The sequence below is a fragment of the Vulpes lagopus genome, chromosome 23 (assembly GCF_018345385.1).
Source record: "Vulpes lagopus strain Blue_001 chromosome 23, ASM1834538v1, whole genome shotgun sequence".
NCBI lineage: Eukaryota > Metazoa > Chordata > Mammalia > Carnivora > Canidae > Vulpes > Vulpes lagopus.
The window spans coordinates 59281762-59298351 of record NC_054846.1 but is presented as its reverse complement, the minus strand read 5'-3'; the positions used below and the strand labels follow the sequence as shown (position 1 = coordinate 59298351).

Here is a 16590-nt window from a genome sequence, read left to right as displayed (position 1 = left end):
GCCTGTCGGGCCATGGGGTTATTCTTCACTGCACCCTCCAGCTGGGCGTCAGCCACCCCTCTAGGGCAGAGTCTAAGTCTTCTAGATTCAGTATAATAATGATACTTAATATTTTTTGTAAAAGATTGTATTGAGCAGCCCCGGTGGCTCAGTGGTTTAGCATCGCCTTTGGCCCAAGGTGTGATCCTGGAGACCCGGGATCTAGTCCCATATCAGGCTCCCTGCATGGAGCCTGCTTCTCCCTCTGCCTGTCTCTCATGAATAAATAAACTTAGAAAAAGATTTTATTTATTCATGAGAGATGCACACAGAGAGAGGCAGAGACCCAGACAGAGGGAGAAGCAGTCTCCATGCAGGGAGCCTGACGTGGGACTAGATCCCAGGACCCCGGGATCTCGCCCTGGGTCCAAGGCAGACGCTCAACCACTGAGCCACCCAGGCGTCCCAGATACTTAATATCTTTTGAACATTATATTCTAAGCCCTTCATGTGTATTAGCTCATATAATCCTCAAAATCTGACAAAGAAGCTCCTTACACACCGATGGTTTAATGTCTTTGTTTATTTATTTTTTTTAAGATTTCATTTATTCATGAGAGACACAGAGAGAGAGACAGAGAGAGAGGCAGAGACACAGGCAGAGGGAGAAGCAGGCTCCACGCAGGGAGCCCAATGCAGGACTCGATCCCGGGACTCCAGGATCAGGCCCTGGGCTGAAGGTGGTACTAAACTGCTGAGCCACTCGGGCTGCCCAATGTCTTTGTCTAGATCTTGAATTAGGTAGCCTGTCTGCCTGGGTTCAAATCCAGGTTTTATTACTTCTGAGCCACATGATTTTTTTTTTTTTTTTTTTTTTTTTTTAGGGAGAGAGCATGAGAGCAAGCAAGGGGAAGGGGCAGAGGGAGAGAGAGAATCTGAAGCAGGCTCCACGGCGTGGAGATCATGACCTAAGACAAAATCAAGAGTCCAATGCTTCACTGACTGAGCCACCCAGGCGCCCCCTTAGCCACATGATCTTGAACGAGCTGTTTTACTCCTCTGTACTTCAATTTGTCCAGATTCAAGGTTAGAGGGCGTTATTACTTGTAAAATGTTTCAAACGCTGTGAAGGACATAGAAAGTACCCAGTAGGGGCGCCTGGGTGGCCCAGTTGGTTAAGTGTCTCCCTTCGGCTCAGGTCATAATCCCGGGGTCCTGGGACTGAGCCCCACATTGGGCTTCCTCATCAGTGGGGAGTCTGCTTCCCCCTCTCCCTCTGCCGGCCTCTCCCCCTGCTTGTGCTCTCTCTATATATATATCAAATAAATAAATAAAATCTTAAAAAAAAAAAAAGTACCTGATAAATGTTGCTAGTAATGCCTACGTATTACACCGAAGCAGAGTGAGGATGAAAACTACTTGTCCAAGTTCTCAGAGACAGAAATTGGGCCTCATGATCTCGGAGCTGGGAGGGAGGGTCATTAGACATTTTCTAATCTACCACCCTCACTTCACAGATAGCAAAACTGTGGTCAGAGAGGGAAGGGAGTGGCTGAGGTTGTGCTGCTGCTGTCACACACAAGGGATTGATCATGCACATGTTTCAGTAGCAAAGCAGGCACACCCCAAAATGGGACAAGTTCAGCTTCCATGACCCATCTGTAGACTTGCAGTCTCTGATGGGCACCATGGACAGAGAGGGCATGACGATTGTGCATAGCCAGGTACCACCAGCAGGACCCTAGGGACCAAGGATGGAACGTGAGCACCCAAGGACTCCACGACGGGCCAGGGGGCCCCGTCTTCACTGCTGCTTCCTGCCCTCAGTCTCTTCCTGTACACGCACCGGAGGATGGCCATTACGGGGGACGATGTCTCTTTGGACCAGATAGTGCCTGTCTCGCGGGATTTTACGCTGGAAGAAGGTGCCACGGGGCTGGGTGGTATGAATCCCTCTCCTCTGGGTCCCCAGGGCATTTTGCCTTTGCAGGGGCTAGGGTGCTCAATGGCTAATGGCCTTTTCATTTCCCTCCCCACAGTGTCCCCAGACGGTGAACTGTACATTCTTGGTGAGTGGTCCTTTCAGCGCCAGTCCCAGTTGGGGCAGGAGGTTAGGGACCCATAGAGAGAAGAATGGTGTGAAGTAGGAGCGCTCTCTGATGTCCTTACTGTGGAAGGAACGATGATACTACGGGACCAGGCCCGCCCACCTCTCTGGCCCAGGTTCCATCATTCTTGCTGTGCTTGGAATCCTCTGGATTGCTTCCCTCACCTCAAACATGACATGTTCCCACCACCAAACCCCTCCACGTGCTCTTCCCTCTTCCTGAAAGCCCCCACACCTCTTTTCCCTGAGCCAACCCATCCTTCAGAGCTTCGGTTCACACTTTACTTCTTCCAGGAAGCTTTTGTTTTTTGTTCAACTCCTTGCAATTGTCTGAGCCTCTCACTGATCCACATTCCTTTTTCTCATCCTCGCCAGGTCTCTGTCACTCACGTCGACTTAATGATTTGTGGTGATCTATTTAATGCTTGTGTTCTCTGCTAGACCATAGTAGTAGTAGTAGTTGTAGTAGTAGTAGTAGTAGTAGTAACAACAGAAATGAATATTTAATTACTTTCCGAAGAGCTAGACATACATCACTGGCTGCTTTGGGCCCAGCTCGGTGAGGTGATCACTGTTCTCATCCCTATTTTATGGTCGAGGCAACTGAGGCCCAGAGAAATTAAGTTAACTTAGGAAGCAGCAGAACCAGGCTTCGAACCCAGAATCTGGCCTCTGGAGCTAAGGCTCTTGATCCCTGTGCCAGATTGCTCCTACTTCACCCACCAGCTCAGCACATCTGTGGGTCCTCACCATGAGCCTGCAGGATGCTGAGGTTGTGCTATGGGAGCAGCACCATCCACCGTGTGGCCCCCCGCGGACAGGCTGTGCCCCTTGTCTTTGCCCCATGGTATTCCAGGGCCCCAGCTCGTGCCCGGCCCCATCGGGGAGATGGATGGACAGACAGCTCCTCTTGTCTGCCTCCATGTGATTTCCTTCCACTCGGGGAGAGGCACTGCAGGTCAGAGAACCCCTCTTCCAGCCCATCTGTCTAGCGCTCCCGTGGCGGGCCTTCCTGACTAGTAGAGCCCTGGGCCGCCCCCTCCGTGGAGCCAGGACGATGGGAATTTGGAGCTCCCGGTGCAGAGATTTCCTTACGGCCCAGGAGCTGCCTTTGGTGAAACTGCGAAAAGGCCCGGGGAGCTTTGGGATCTTGAGCTGCTGACTGTCCATTCTGGGGCTCCCAGCCTTAGCCCTGGGGTTCTGGAGGCCAGTGGCTCAATTCCCACCTCCTCTATGCAGGCTCGGATGTGACCGTCCAACTGGACACAGCGGAGCTCAGCCTCGTGTTGCAGCTTCCCTTCGGTTCACACACCAGGATGTTCCTCCACGAAGTTGCCAGGGCCTGTCCAGGTGGGTGAGACCCCAGGCTCTGTGGGGTGGGGTGGGGGCGTTGGCTGGGCACTGACCTACTGCTGACTTTCCACCGTTTGGCCTCACGCTCCTGGTTTCTGTGCCCTCTCTCAGCGGTTGGCTTGAGGCCACAGTGCCCTCAGGCCACGAGCCAATCATGTATTTGCATTTGTGGTTTCCCATTTCCAGACCAGAGTTTTAAGTCCCCCCAGAGCCCTCTTTGTCTTCCTGGTTACTGGGCCGAGCTGCACAGGGCAGGACGCTGTGATTCTGCCACAGAATGTTTTACAAGTGAGCAGGGTCAGCAGCTTCTAGAGGCCCACCTTCCCTCTCTCTGGCAACCACAGGTGGAACCAGGAGAAGCCTGGCACATGGGCTCTCCTGCCCTTGGACCCCGCTCTGTCTCTCACTGCAGCCGAGGAAAGAGTCTAGCTTTGGCTTAGCTATGAGAGGTTCAGGGCTTCCGGGGCAGAATTTGTTTAGATCAGGATTTCAGCCAGGCAGGTAAGCGAGAGTTTGCATAGAACAGAGGATTAGCCACAGGACATGCAAATCCGAGCCACCAGGTGCGGGGCTTTTAGGTGTTTACCCAACACTATTAGTTAAATCTTTTCCAGCCAATCTCTTGTCTCCATGGGAATGGGGTGGGATGTGAGGGTGCTCCGCTTCCATCATGGTCTCACCATAGAGACTGAACGTCCAGGGGCTCTAACTTAGTTTACCCAGTGTGCCAGGAAGGAGACTGGCTTTGGGTGCAACCTGGGGAAGGAATTAGAAACAAGATTACAGAGACTTGAATGCCCGGTTAAGGTGCGCAAAGTTTACTCTACATGCAGGGGGATATTTGTCTCCAAAGCTTCAATGAATAAGGATAACTCATTTTATGATTATTAGTAGTAGATGTAGGAAGGGTAGTAAGAGTAACCAGCAAAGAGCATGGACCTTGAAGCTACATAGCCCCTTGCCTTTGAACCCTATCTTGGCCCATCCCTAACTCTGTGTGACTTGGGCCAAACCCCTTACCTTGCTGATTCTTGGTTTGTAGGCTTGTGTATGTAAAGAATATGTTCCTAGTGGAGTTGTGAGAATTAAATGGGATAACACAACATGTGTGAGAACGCCCAGCACACAGTCAGAGCTCAGGAACGGTTTCCTCCTTCTGTACAAGAGGGTGCATAACTCAGCTAACATTCATCGGTGTGTTCGACCACGTTCTAGGAACTTTTCACATCTTGTCTCATTTTCCTTACCACAGCCTTACAAGCTAAGGCATTCGTAACATCTCCATTTCCCAGAACATGAGGAACCTAAGGCTCAGAGAGGGTAAGGGTCTTGCCTGAGGTCCCAGCTGGTAAACCATGGAGCCAGGATTAGACAGGGCTGGAGAGTTTCCTCCAGAGCTTGAGCTCTTGTGGGTTTTGTTTGCTTGTCTGTTTTACATTATTTATTTATTTGAGAGAGAGAGATTCAGAGAGAATACGAGCCAGGGGTGCAGGGAGGGGAGGGCCAGAGGGAGAGGGTCGAGCCGACTCCCTGATGAGCATGGAGCCTGATGGCGGGGCTCGAGCCCATGACCCTGAGGTTGGGACCTGAGCCCAAGTCAGAGGCTTAACCCACTGAGCCACCCAGGCCCCCAGAGCTCTTGTGTTTTAGAATATTCTACAAGGGCTTCCCAAGCTCATGCCACCCTATCCCATATAGACGGCTCAGCAAATTAAGACTTCATGGAGGAGGTGATATGTAAGCGGAGAGCTGAAGGATGAATGAGGTTTTTTCCGGGCAGGCAACAAGGGGGAAAAGGCTGTTGGAGGGAAGAGCAGGTTGTCAGGTGGTATTGAACGTGGGGTAGGAGGGTATGGAGAGAGCTGAGCCAGAGAGGCCAGCAGACAGCTCAGGAAGGGTTTTAAACAACCAACCAAGACCTTGGACTTTGCCCTACAGCTTGTGGGGAGCTGTAGGAGTTTTAAACAGAGGAATAACAAGGTAGGATTTGCATGTAGGAAAAGTTCCTCTGGCAACTGGTGCCAAAGGGGAGAGGCTAGAGGGAAGAAGTCAACGGAAGTGTATTGCAAGGGTTCAGGCCTAAAAACAGGCTTGGATGGGCGCCTGTTGGCTCAGTCAGTTAAGCTCTGACCCTTGATTTTGGCTCAGGTCATGGTCTCAGGGTCATAGGATCGAGCCCCAGGTCAGGCTCCATGCTCAGTTCAGAGTCTGGGTGGCTCAGGAGGTTGTGTCAGCCTTCAGCTCAGATCATGATCTTGGGCTCCTTGATCAAGCCCTGTGTCAGGCCCCCTTCTCGGTGGAGGGTTTGCTTCTTCCTCTGCCCCTCCCCCTGTTCTTGCTCTCTCTCTCTCTCTGATAAATAAACAAAATCTTAAAAAGATTCCCCCTTTTTCTCTGTCCCTCCTCTCCTCTCTAAAATAAATGAATCTTTTTTTAAAGATTTTTTTTACTGTTATTTATTTATTCATGAAAGACACACACAGAGAGAGAGAGAGAGGCAGAGGCACAGGCAGAGCGAGAAACAGGCTCCATGCAGGGAGCCCGACGTGGGACTCGATTCCGGGACTCCAGGGTCACACCTTGAGCTGAAGTCAGATTCTCAACCATTGAGCCACCCAGACATCCCTAAAATAAAATAAAATAAAAACCTGAGGCTCAGGCTAGGGCCTGGTGGTGGGGATGGGGAGGAGACAGTATATTGGAGTGATCCAACTGAAGAGAATGAAGGTGCCACAGTGGCAGTGAGCCTGGGTTGTGTCAGAACTTAACCCCAGTGGTTAGAACAGTGCCTGGCACTTAGTAGGTACTTTATGGATATGTGTTGAATGGAAGAACAGAGCTTGGTGCCCAGCTGTGAGGATGGAGACGGGGGAGTCAAGGTGAATTCCCTCTTTTAGGCTTAAGTATGTGTCTATTGGTCGTCTTCCCTGCTCCGCCTTCTGGGGCCCACACTTGGGATGACCTGCAGGGACCTGCAGTGAGCAGTTGTCATGATATGGACTTCCTCAGGGAGGGGCCCGGATAAGAGGGGACTCTCACTGCTGCAGGCTCTTGGTGTCTGTCTACCAGCCCAACCCTTGCACTTTACAGATAAAGGGTCTGGAGTCCAGGATGAGGTGAAAGGTGAAAGGAAATAGGTTTTCTCCACCCAGTCCTTGGTGGATAATGTGCAGCACAAAAGTAATAGTTGAAGTACCTTGGTCAAGAGATCCCAGTTAGAGAAAAGAAGTAGCTAACCCGAAATGAGCACATACTATGTCCCAGACATTTTTCTAGACATCTAGACAGTGCACACCAACCATGTTCTCCTGTTCTGTCTCTTGAGCAATACTAAAGAGTAGATATCCTGTTTTATAGATGAGCAAACTGACATAGAGAAGGTGAGTAACTTACCCAAGGTCATTCATCAATTGACGTAATATGGAGGTTTGGAACCCCAGGTTCTTTTTTTTTTTTTTTTTTAAGATTTATTTATTCATTCATGATAGATGCAGAGAGAGAGAGAGAGACAGAGAGAGGCAGAGAGAGAAGCAGTCCGATGCGGGACTCGATCCGGGTCTCCAGGATCAGGCCCTTGGCTGAAGGCAGGCTCCAAACCGCTGAACCACCCAGGGATCCCCCTGAACCCCATGTTCTAACTCTTGCCCACGGGGCCCAGAGGCTTCAGTTCAGATCCCAGCTCCACCATTTCCTAGTTGTAAATGTGAACAATATATTTCATTTCTTTAGGCCTTGGCTTTATCATTTGTACCATGGGGATATGAACCTACCTTCCCTACTCCTTCAAGAGTTTTGTGAGGATCAGATGAGGCCCAGGATGGGTTAACAGTATGTTAATGCTGGAAAGAACTTAAAAGCTGTGTCCAGTGAAGCCACACTGGGGCGTGGAACCCAAATTTCTTCATTTAGGATGCCCTTGCAAATCCAATTCAGTTCGGTCAAGATGGCATAGGAGACCAAAATCATTTGGGGCTCAGACAGACCTGGATTTGAGGGAGAGGCACAACCAATCAAGAATTTCTAGGAAGGAGGGATGCCTGGGTGGCTTAGTGGTTGAGTGTCTGCGTTCAGCTCAGGGAGTGATCCTGGAGTTCCAGGATTGAGTCTCCACATCAGGCCCCTTGCAGGGAGCCTGCTTCTCCCTCTGCCTGTGTCTCTCTCCTGAATAAGTCAATAAATCTTAAAAAAAGAAAAAAGAATTTCTAGGAAGGAGTGGCAATCTGGTTAAGGATTAACCAGAGGACTTGTGTTGAAGGCATATCTCATAGCAAGCACAGTGCTTTTAGAGTGTGTGTTTATTCGGAGTGGTTTACAAGTTGCTGACGGAGATTATGGGCAATGAAAGCACCCAGCGCACTCCCTAGTACGGACAGCTATCTGAGCTTGCACCCTGCTTCTCACCCTGCTGCCATAGGATGATAGCTCCCTAGCTCTTAAAGTTCATTGTGGGGGATCCCTGGGTGGCTCAGCGGTTTGGCGCCTGCCTTTGGCCCAGGGCGTGATCCCGGAGACCTGGGATTGAGTCCCACATCGGGGTCCTGGCATGGAGCCTGCTTCTCTCTCTGCCTCTCTCTCTCTCTCTCTGTCTATCATAAATAAATAAATTTTAAAAAAAGGATAAAAAAAAAAGTTCGTTGTGAGCATTCAGGAGTCGTGCAAATATGAAGCACAGACCTTGGCACATAGTTACCACGGAGGAGTGGCTCAGGTCTAGCTCTTGTTTGCACATTTTTAAATTTTATTTTATTTTATTTTATTTATTTTATTATTTTATTTATTTATTTTATTTTATATTTTATTTATTTATTTTATATTTTATTTATTTTATTTTATTTTAAATATTTTATTATTTGCACATTTATTTTTGCATTTGAATGTCAAGCGCGCCCAGGGCGCAGGGCCACAGGCTTTGAGGCTCTCCCGGGAGGCTGAGCGATGTGCTCACCCGCCTGCAGACAGGCAAGGGTGGAACCGGCTCCTTACGGCGCGGCTCAGCATTCCCTCTCTGCTCGCACCGCAGGTTTCGACCCCGCGACCCCGGATCCCGAGTTCCTGTGGCTCTCTCGGTACAGGTGCACCGGGCCGGAGCCCGAGCCGCCGCAGCCACTCGGTTGGGACGCGGCCCCGGAGACCGGGCCGCGGCGCTCCGGCATTGGCGGAGGCAGGTATCCGTCTCGAAGCGGGCGGTGGCGATTGGAGGAGGCGCGGCCGCGGGGGCGGGCTCATGTCTGTTTAGGGGCGGGGCCACGGAGAGGCTCGGCCTCCGATTGGCGGAGGTGGCGCGGGGGGGCGGGGCGCCCTGGGGGCGGGGCGGGGCGATGCGGGGCGGTGCGGGCGGCGGCATGAAGAGCTCCGAGAAGCAGGCAGGGAAATGTCCGCCGCCGCCGGCTCTCGGGAGCGCGACTGTGCAGGTCTGCGGCGGGCTGTGGGCGGCTGGGCCGGGGCTCTGGGGCGGGGGCAGCGGCGGACCCAGGCCGCGGAGCGGGGGAGCGGGCGGGGGGCGCGGGCTGCGGTGTGGCCGGCGATGCCCGGGGCAGAGACCGAGGACCTGGCCCTCCGGAGACGGGGACCTGGGGCTGAAGTTCCGTGGGGATGCTCTCGGTCGGCGTGGGGGGCAGGCGGAGGGCCCAGCGGATCCGGCGCCCGGGCCTCGTGCGTCCCTGCCCCACCGCTGTGTGCCCCGGGGCCGGTCGAGGCGCCTCTCTGAGCCTCAGTTTCCCCATCCCGCCCCTCCGTGCTTGGCTTGTGTTGGGGGCGGGGGTGCTCGCCACGACAGAGCCTCCCTTGGCGAGGAGTGCTGCGTGTGTTGGCGCTGCCTCGCCCTCCTGCGGGTCCTCGGCCCGCGTGCTAGAGAGGCTGTGCACAGAGCTGGAGCCTGCAAGATCCCTGTCCGCTTTGGGGCTGGAGGCCGGGGTGAGGTCACAGGTGAAAAGGACATCCCTGTCCACTTTGTTACAGGTGAAAAGGACTACTCCCTGCCCCCCCCCCCCCCACACACACACACACTACCGAGCCCTTAATGGGTAATGTCATGTAGCACAAAAGGCCAATTGTTGAGCCAGGAGGTTTGTCTTTTGGAAAGCGAGAGGCCCAGGGCTGAAGTTTGCGTCAGTCTGGTGCTCTGAGAGGACCTGCAGACCTGTATTTTCTGTCCAGCTCCTGGATTTTCTGCAAGGACTCTCTGGTATGCTTTCCCCCTGGGTGTGCCCATGCGGCTCCAGTTACGTGCGAGCTTTGGCATGACTGCTGGTACCCACGCGCGCCCCCTTTTCTCAGCCATCTGCGAGAGATGAAGAGTCTCAAGTAGCTGCGTAAGTGTGTGGCCCAGCCCTCCACTTGCTCTTATAAGGCTTGGAAACTATGAGGGGCTGGGGCAAGGGAGGGGGATAGCGTGTTGCACAAAGTTTGTAAAATGAGAGGAAATTGGGTGAGCGAAGGACTTCCTTGGGGCTTATGCTTTTCCTTCGTTGCAGCTGCCACAAGATGCAATGAAGCGCCTGGCGGTGCTGATAGTTTGCATCTTTCTTGGGCTTATCTCAGCTAACTTGAAGTACTGATCTTGAGACAGCTGTTGCTTCAGCCCCCATGACGTCCTGGGCTGTGGTGCTGGGACAGGTGAGAGCCCATGACTGAGAACAGGCCCAGTGGCAATGAAAGAGATGGGTTGTGTTTCCTGGGCCAGCAGGCCAGAGCCGGCGTGCTGGAGTGCTTCAATCCCTAAGTGGAGCGAGGGCTTCCAGAGAAGTCAGGACAGCTCTGAAGCCAGTTAGTTATCTGCCCCTGGATGATACGTGCGCAGGGCATCTCCGAATCTTTCCTTTTCTTTCCAAAACCAAAACCTAGTCACATGTTAGTGAGGAATTGTTGTTAAGGTTTTGGTTTTATTTTTAGTTTAAACCCATTTGGCCCCATCATAGGACCTACGGTAAGTGGGGTTATGCCATTAATTGCTAAGTTGCTCTTGTTAAAATTGCCAAGAGATGGCACCGAGCCCCCAGTGCTGCCTCTCACCTGTTTCCAAAGTGACTGTGGCCTTTGAGGAGAATCACTCTTTGGGCCTCCTCTGGGTGTGTTGGATAGTCCAGGCCCCAAGGGAAACAGGTAGTGGATTTAGTTCTTCCTATATGTTTATGATCACAATGCCCACTTCCTGATAGCTTGAGGAACCAACCCAGAGGCAGAAGGCTGCTTTAAAATGCCACTCAGGAGAAACAAGGCTCCCTTAAGGAGCTGACAATCTAACAGAGGAGGGGTCTGACAGTCTGCAAGTAGAGGCCAGAGAGTGTAGGGTTAGCCCAGCAGGACGGTGTCTCGGGGCTAAGAGCACCTCAAAAGCCTAGTATTTTGGGGGCAAGGCGAATCTGGGCTTCACTCCTTGCCTTTGTCTTGGTAGAGAAAGGAAAGATCTCACTTTGTTGAGATGTCCAACAAAGCATGCCCAAATGCTTTGATTTGCCTCTGCTGAATTCAGGGCTGTCAGGCCAAGTTTGGTAGGGACTGTAGATTGGAGTCCACATGTTTGGGTCCAGCTTGGTGTCTTGGAGCTACGTTGTGATGTTGAAAAGAGACAGGCGGGATCCCTGGGTGGCGCAGCGGTTTGGCGCCTGCCTTTGGCCTGCCTTTTGGCGTGATCCTGGAGACCCGGGATCGAATCCCACGTTGGGCTCCCGGTGCATGGAGCCTGCTTCTCCCTCTGCCTGTGTCTCTGCCTCTCTCTCTCTCTCTCTGTGACTATCATAAAAAAGAAAAGAAAAGAAAAGAAAAGAAAAGAAAAGAAAAGAAAAGAGGAAAGGAAAGGAAAGAAAGAAAAGAAAAGAAAAGAAAAGAAGAAAAGAAAAGAAAGAAAAGAAAAGAAAAGAAAAGAAAAGAAAAGAAAAGAAAAGAAAAGAAAAGAAAAGAAAGAAAAGAGACAGGCTGCTGGCGGAGTGGCAGCCTGTTTGTCTGATTCTCTTGGGTTCTCCCGCTAAGACATTGCACTGGTCTCAGACAAGTAGCTATTGCAAGTGGGCGGCTTTTCTGCTTCTTATTTGTACTTTTCTATGAAGCTTTTTATTTCTTTGAAATGAAATAAGGACAGGGATCCCTGGGTGGCGCAGCGGTTTGGCGCCTGCCTTTGGCCCAGGGCGCGATCCTGGAGACCCAGTATCGAATCCCACGTCGGGCTCCCGGTGCTTGGAGCCTGCCTTTGCCTGTGCCTCTCTCTCTCTCTCTCTCTCTCTCTCTGTGTGACTATCATAAATAAATAAAAGTTTAAAAAAAAAAAAAGAAAAGCGTAAAAGAAAAGTAAAAGAAAAGAAATAAGGACAAATGCCTCCTTATTCCTATCCAGCAAGTGAAGGTGATCTTATCCAGAAAGCCCCTCGGGGGATCCTGCATAGGCCTCCTTACTCACCCCTGTGCTTGTGTATAACTCACCTGCACTTCATCCTTGGCGCATGCAAAGGCCCAGAGCTGTGTTCTGGAAGATTCTGAGGTATGCACTAGAAAGGGAAAGAACTACTCAGAAGTCCCATTGGGGCTCTTTGGGGCTGATTTAACAAAGTGGTGATAACAAACAAATTTTTGGTCTTTTGAAGTGGCTTTCTTATTTCCATGCTTGATTCAAAGTGAGGCAGCTTTGTAGTAACTCAAATTTCAAATGAGATGTGCTGTGAGTATTTTTTTTCCCCCTGGACCCAGGAAACAAAGCATTAAAGTCTGTCAGGCCTGAGAAAGGAAATGAATGCTATTTATATCTCAGGGCAGCCTAAAGGGTAACCTAGATCACCAGGGTAGAAGCCAGAGAGAATGTAGGAAAAATAGCCCCTGGGATGGTCAGTACCTCTCTCTCTCTTTCAAGAAGTAAGATCTGTGTGACCAACATAGTCTTGTAGCATGGAGAAAAAGGAATTCTAGATGGTTATCCTGCAGGTAGGAATATGGCCCATCCTCTCCCTCTCTCTACCTTTATGGGAAGCTCTGGAGGCTCCTAAGCAAATGAGTTTGAATCACTTTGTTTCTTTAAACAAAAGAGAACTGTGCTCCCTTTTCTTCCTCCTTTTGTTGTTCCCTTCTCCATTTTCCCTCTTTGTCCCATTTAACTTGTGTTTGTTTCTAGAACAGGAGAGCACCCCCTCACCCCCCAAGACTAGTTTGTGTTGGAATTCTACAGTAGGAGTCCAGAGCAGGAGAGGTGACCTACAAACATTCATTTAGAAGTAGAGCTCTGCACAGAAAAATCCTTAGGGACGGAAGGTTCAGGAAGAGAGGCATCAATATTTATTAGAGGGAAGACAGTGTTGGAACATAGAAGCTCACTGACTTGCATGTTTTCTTTGCTACTTAAAATATACTGTAAAAAAAATTAAAAAAATATACTGTAACAGATTTGTAGACTTTACCACTGATGATGCCTGGGCAAGCTGACACCGATGAATGATGAGGATTTGCATAGTGTGTAGCTAAGTGACCTCAATGTTTTTATTTTTATTTTCCTTATTGCAGCTTGGTATAATACGAGATGTGCCTTTTTCCTCTTCTCCATGTATACAACAGGAGTGAATGTTTGCCTCCTAACAGGTCACCTCTGAATTATTTATTTGTTTGTGTGTTTATTTAAAGTTTTTTTTTTTAAAGATTATTTATTTATTTATTCATGAGAGACACATGCAGAGAGAGGCAGACACAGGCAGAGGGAGAAGCAGGCTCCATGCAGGGAGCCCGACGTGGGACTCGATCCCCGGTCTCCAGGGTCACGCCCTGGGCTGAAGCCCTGGACTGAAGCCTTGGGCTGAAGGCTGCGCTGAACCACTGAGCCACCCGGGCTGCCCTATTTAAAGATTTTTGAGGGAGAGGGAGAACCAGACTTCTCACTGAGCTCCATCTCCAGGACCCCGAGATCGCGACTGAGCCAAAGTCAGATGCTTAACCAACTGAGCCGCTCAGGCGCCCCTTTATTTATTTGCTTTCAAAGATTCATTTTATTTGAGGGGAGGGGCAGGGGAGGAGGGGAAGAATTATTTAGAGGTGCTTTCTTTTTTTTTCTTCTTTTTTTTAAAGATTTTATTTATTTACTCATGAGAGACACAGAGAGGCAGAGACACAGGCAGAAGGAGAAGCAGGCTCCATGCAGGGAGCCCGATGTGGGATTCAATCCTGGGTCTCTAGGATCATGCCCTGGGCCGAAGGCAGGCGCTAAACCTCTGAGCCACTCAGGGATCCCTAGAGGTGCTTTCTTGTGGGAAATGCATTCCGGAATTGTGTGTGCCCCCTCCCCAGGGCTTAGAAACTGGTCCTCCTCTTCGGGGCCTATCCCTGGCCGGTTTCTTCTAGGTAACTGTTCATCATCTTCCTTCCACCCTCCCTCCAGTTGCTGTTAATACAGTCACTGAAAACCTTGCTTATCCCGGACTCTTCCCTCTCCTCTCCTAATAACCACATTCTGTCCATTTTCTGCAATTTAAAAAATTTTGGACAATGAAAAAAAGTTTTTTAAAGTCCCAAAGTTCATATAAGTAGCCTCTTAGCTAAGAGTGAACCCAGTGGCTTCCTTATAAGCCTTCCTAACCTTAAAGCTCTCTCTCCCTAGGCATCTCCTTAGACTCTAACTTTTATCACGCCCTGCTGTTTTGTATGTGAACTTGAATGTCTACCACTTCCCGGTGTCCACAGAATTAAGTTCCCGATTCTTTTGCATGGCAGTTCAAGTGCTGCACAGCCTGGCTTCAGCCCTCTTTTATCTTTTCTAGTCTTATCTGCCCCAACTCACCTTCATTTCCTCTTACTTCACACTTGACTGCTTGTAATTTTTGGATAAAGCCCTTTGCTTTTTCATCTTTGTCGACTCCTCATTCAGCTACATTTTTACAAGCTTGAACTTGCTGCTGTTAGCGTTTTTGCATCCTCTCTCCCCCCAACCCCCAAATGCCAGCCTGAATGCCTTGCACATCAGTAGGTACTGAAAACATGTCTGTGGCTTTGAGCTGTAGAGGCTCATGCAGTTCATCCCCTGAAGACCTCAGCCATGTGAACAGCTCCTGCCCCCTTCCTCTTTGAGTATGCTGTGAATTCCTCTCCCCTCCCTTCCTGGTTTGCTCTTGCACACTTCTCTTTCAGCGTTATCACCAGACCACAGACAGTTCACAGAAGGTCTAGTGAAGGGAGAGCTCGGAGGGAAGAAACCAAGTCCTCAATCCAAGAGCCTGTCACCACTACAACCTGTTGCTGTGAAGTGGTTTTAAGAAAGGAACAGAACTATTTGGGTGGTGGCCAGGCTGAAGTAGGAAAAATTGATTCTTTCCATTGTTCATAATGCTAGGTGCCCTGTGTTTTGGGCTTCTCTCCAGAGTTGCCTGCATTGTGCTCTATTTACTTAGCTCCCCCTGCCTTTTTTTTTTTTTAAATAGACTCCACGCCCATCATGGGGTTCAAACTCATGACCCTAAGATCAAGAGTTGCCTGCTCTTCCAACTGACCCAGCCAGGTGCCCCTAGCCCCCCTTTATCATAGTGTAAAATCCAAACTCTATATGGCATTCAAAGTCTTACATTTTGGCCATATTATTACCACTCTTTATGTATTACTAACAAATCCTTTTTTTAAAAAAAAATTTGTTTATTCATGAGAGACACAGAGAGAGAGAGCCAGAGGGAGAAGCAGGCTGTGGGGAGCCTGATGCAGGACTTGATCCCAGGACCCCTGGATCACGACCTGAGCAGAAGGTAGATGCTCAACCACTGAGCCACCCAGGTGTTCCATAACAAATCCTTTATTTTTTTTATTTTTTATTTTTAAAAGAATTTATTCATTTATTCATGAGAGACACAGAAAGAGAGAGAGAGAGGCAGAGACACAGGCAGAGGGAGAAGCAGGCTCCATGCAGGGAGCCTGACATGGGACTCGATCCCAGGTCTCCAGGATCAGGCCCTGGACTGAAGGCAGCGCTAAACTGCTGAGCCACCTGGGCTGGCCCATAACAAATCCTTTAAAATAAAAAAATTTTAAAGATTTTATTTATTCATTCATGAGAGAGAGAGAGAGAGAGAGGCAGAGACACAGGCAGAGGAAGGAGCGGGCTCCATGCAGGGAGCCTGACATGGGACTCGATCTCGGGTCTCCAGGATCATGCCTTGGACTGAAGGAGGCACTAAACTGCTGAGCCACCAGGGCTGCCCCTAAAATAAATTTTTTAAAATAAAAATGTGTTACTGTAAACTATTACTATTATTAGCAGTTACCATTTATTAACTATGGGTTGTGGGGCTCACCCTGTGCCATAAAAGTTCTGTAAGAGGATGTCCATTTCTCAGACGGAGAGATTGAGGCTCAGAATAGGTCACATGCCTGTGATCACTCACTGGTCAGTGACAGTTGAGAATACAACCCAAGTGGTCTGAATCTAATGCTTGAGCCCTGATCCTTTCGCATCCCCTAATGCTTCGCAAACAAAAGTTTTCCTTTCTACTTGTTTATGCTACTTACTATTCTTTTTTTCTGAGGATACCGTAGTGCCATGTCTTTGCACTGAAATTGTTTCTTCTGCCAGAAATGCTTTCTGAGCTTCACATTTTCCTGATAGTTAATATAGTTTGCTGGTTAAGAGCACAAACTCTGGACGTAGATTCCTTGGGTTTGAATCTTGGCTGTGCCATTTATTATCTGCGTGTTCTGGGGCAAGTTACTTAACCTCTTTGTATTTATCTTCTGGTCTGTAAAGTGCAGATAATAGCACTTACTTGATGGAGTAGTTGTGGAGATTAAGTAAATGTGGAGTGTTTAAAACCATGCCTGGCATGTAGTAAGCCTTCAGTATTTGCTATTCATATGATTCATGGTGGTAGTAGTAGTATCAATGCCGTCATTTACACAGCCTGGGACTTGGATTCTGGGTAGTTGGATCTGAGTCTGTTTATCTCCCCGTGAATTGAGTATATCCCTTGCTGGTATGTGTGTTGCCCTGTCTTGGGCTGCAAAAGCCCATGGCGTGGCCCCCTCTGTGTGCACAGCACAGTGTCACTGAGAAGCATTGAACCAATTCACTTGCTGCTGCCAGTTTGAACCATCAGGTATTTTGCTCGCTTGGTTTTGCTGGTTCTTCCAGTGTGCTGGAAATGGAATGCAAAAGCCAGTGGCTAAGAAGGTAGGGAAGGTCCTCCTAGACCTGTCTAGTAGAT

At 49.6% G+C, this 16590-nt stretch overlaps 1 protein-coding gene across 1 annotated transcript in view; it reads left to right on the top strand.

Moving 5' to 3' along the window:
- Window positions 1-16590, top strand: part of INPP5B (inositol polyphosphate-5-phosphatase B) — a 51528-nt gene that overhangs the window by 1280 nt on the left and 33658 nt on the right. Inside the window, 6 exon segments of the mRNA XM_041738507.1 lie at window positions 1807-1904; window positions 2019-2048; window positions 3326-3436; window positions 8460-8672; window positions 8675-8748; window positions 8751-8850. Of these exon segments, the coding sequence (XP_041594441.1) occupies window positions 1807-1904; window positions 2019-2048; window positions 3326-3436; window positions 8460-8672; window positions 8675-8748; window positions 8751-8850 (626 nt within the window).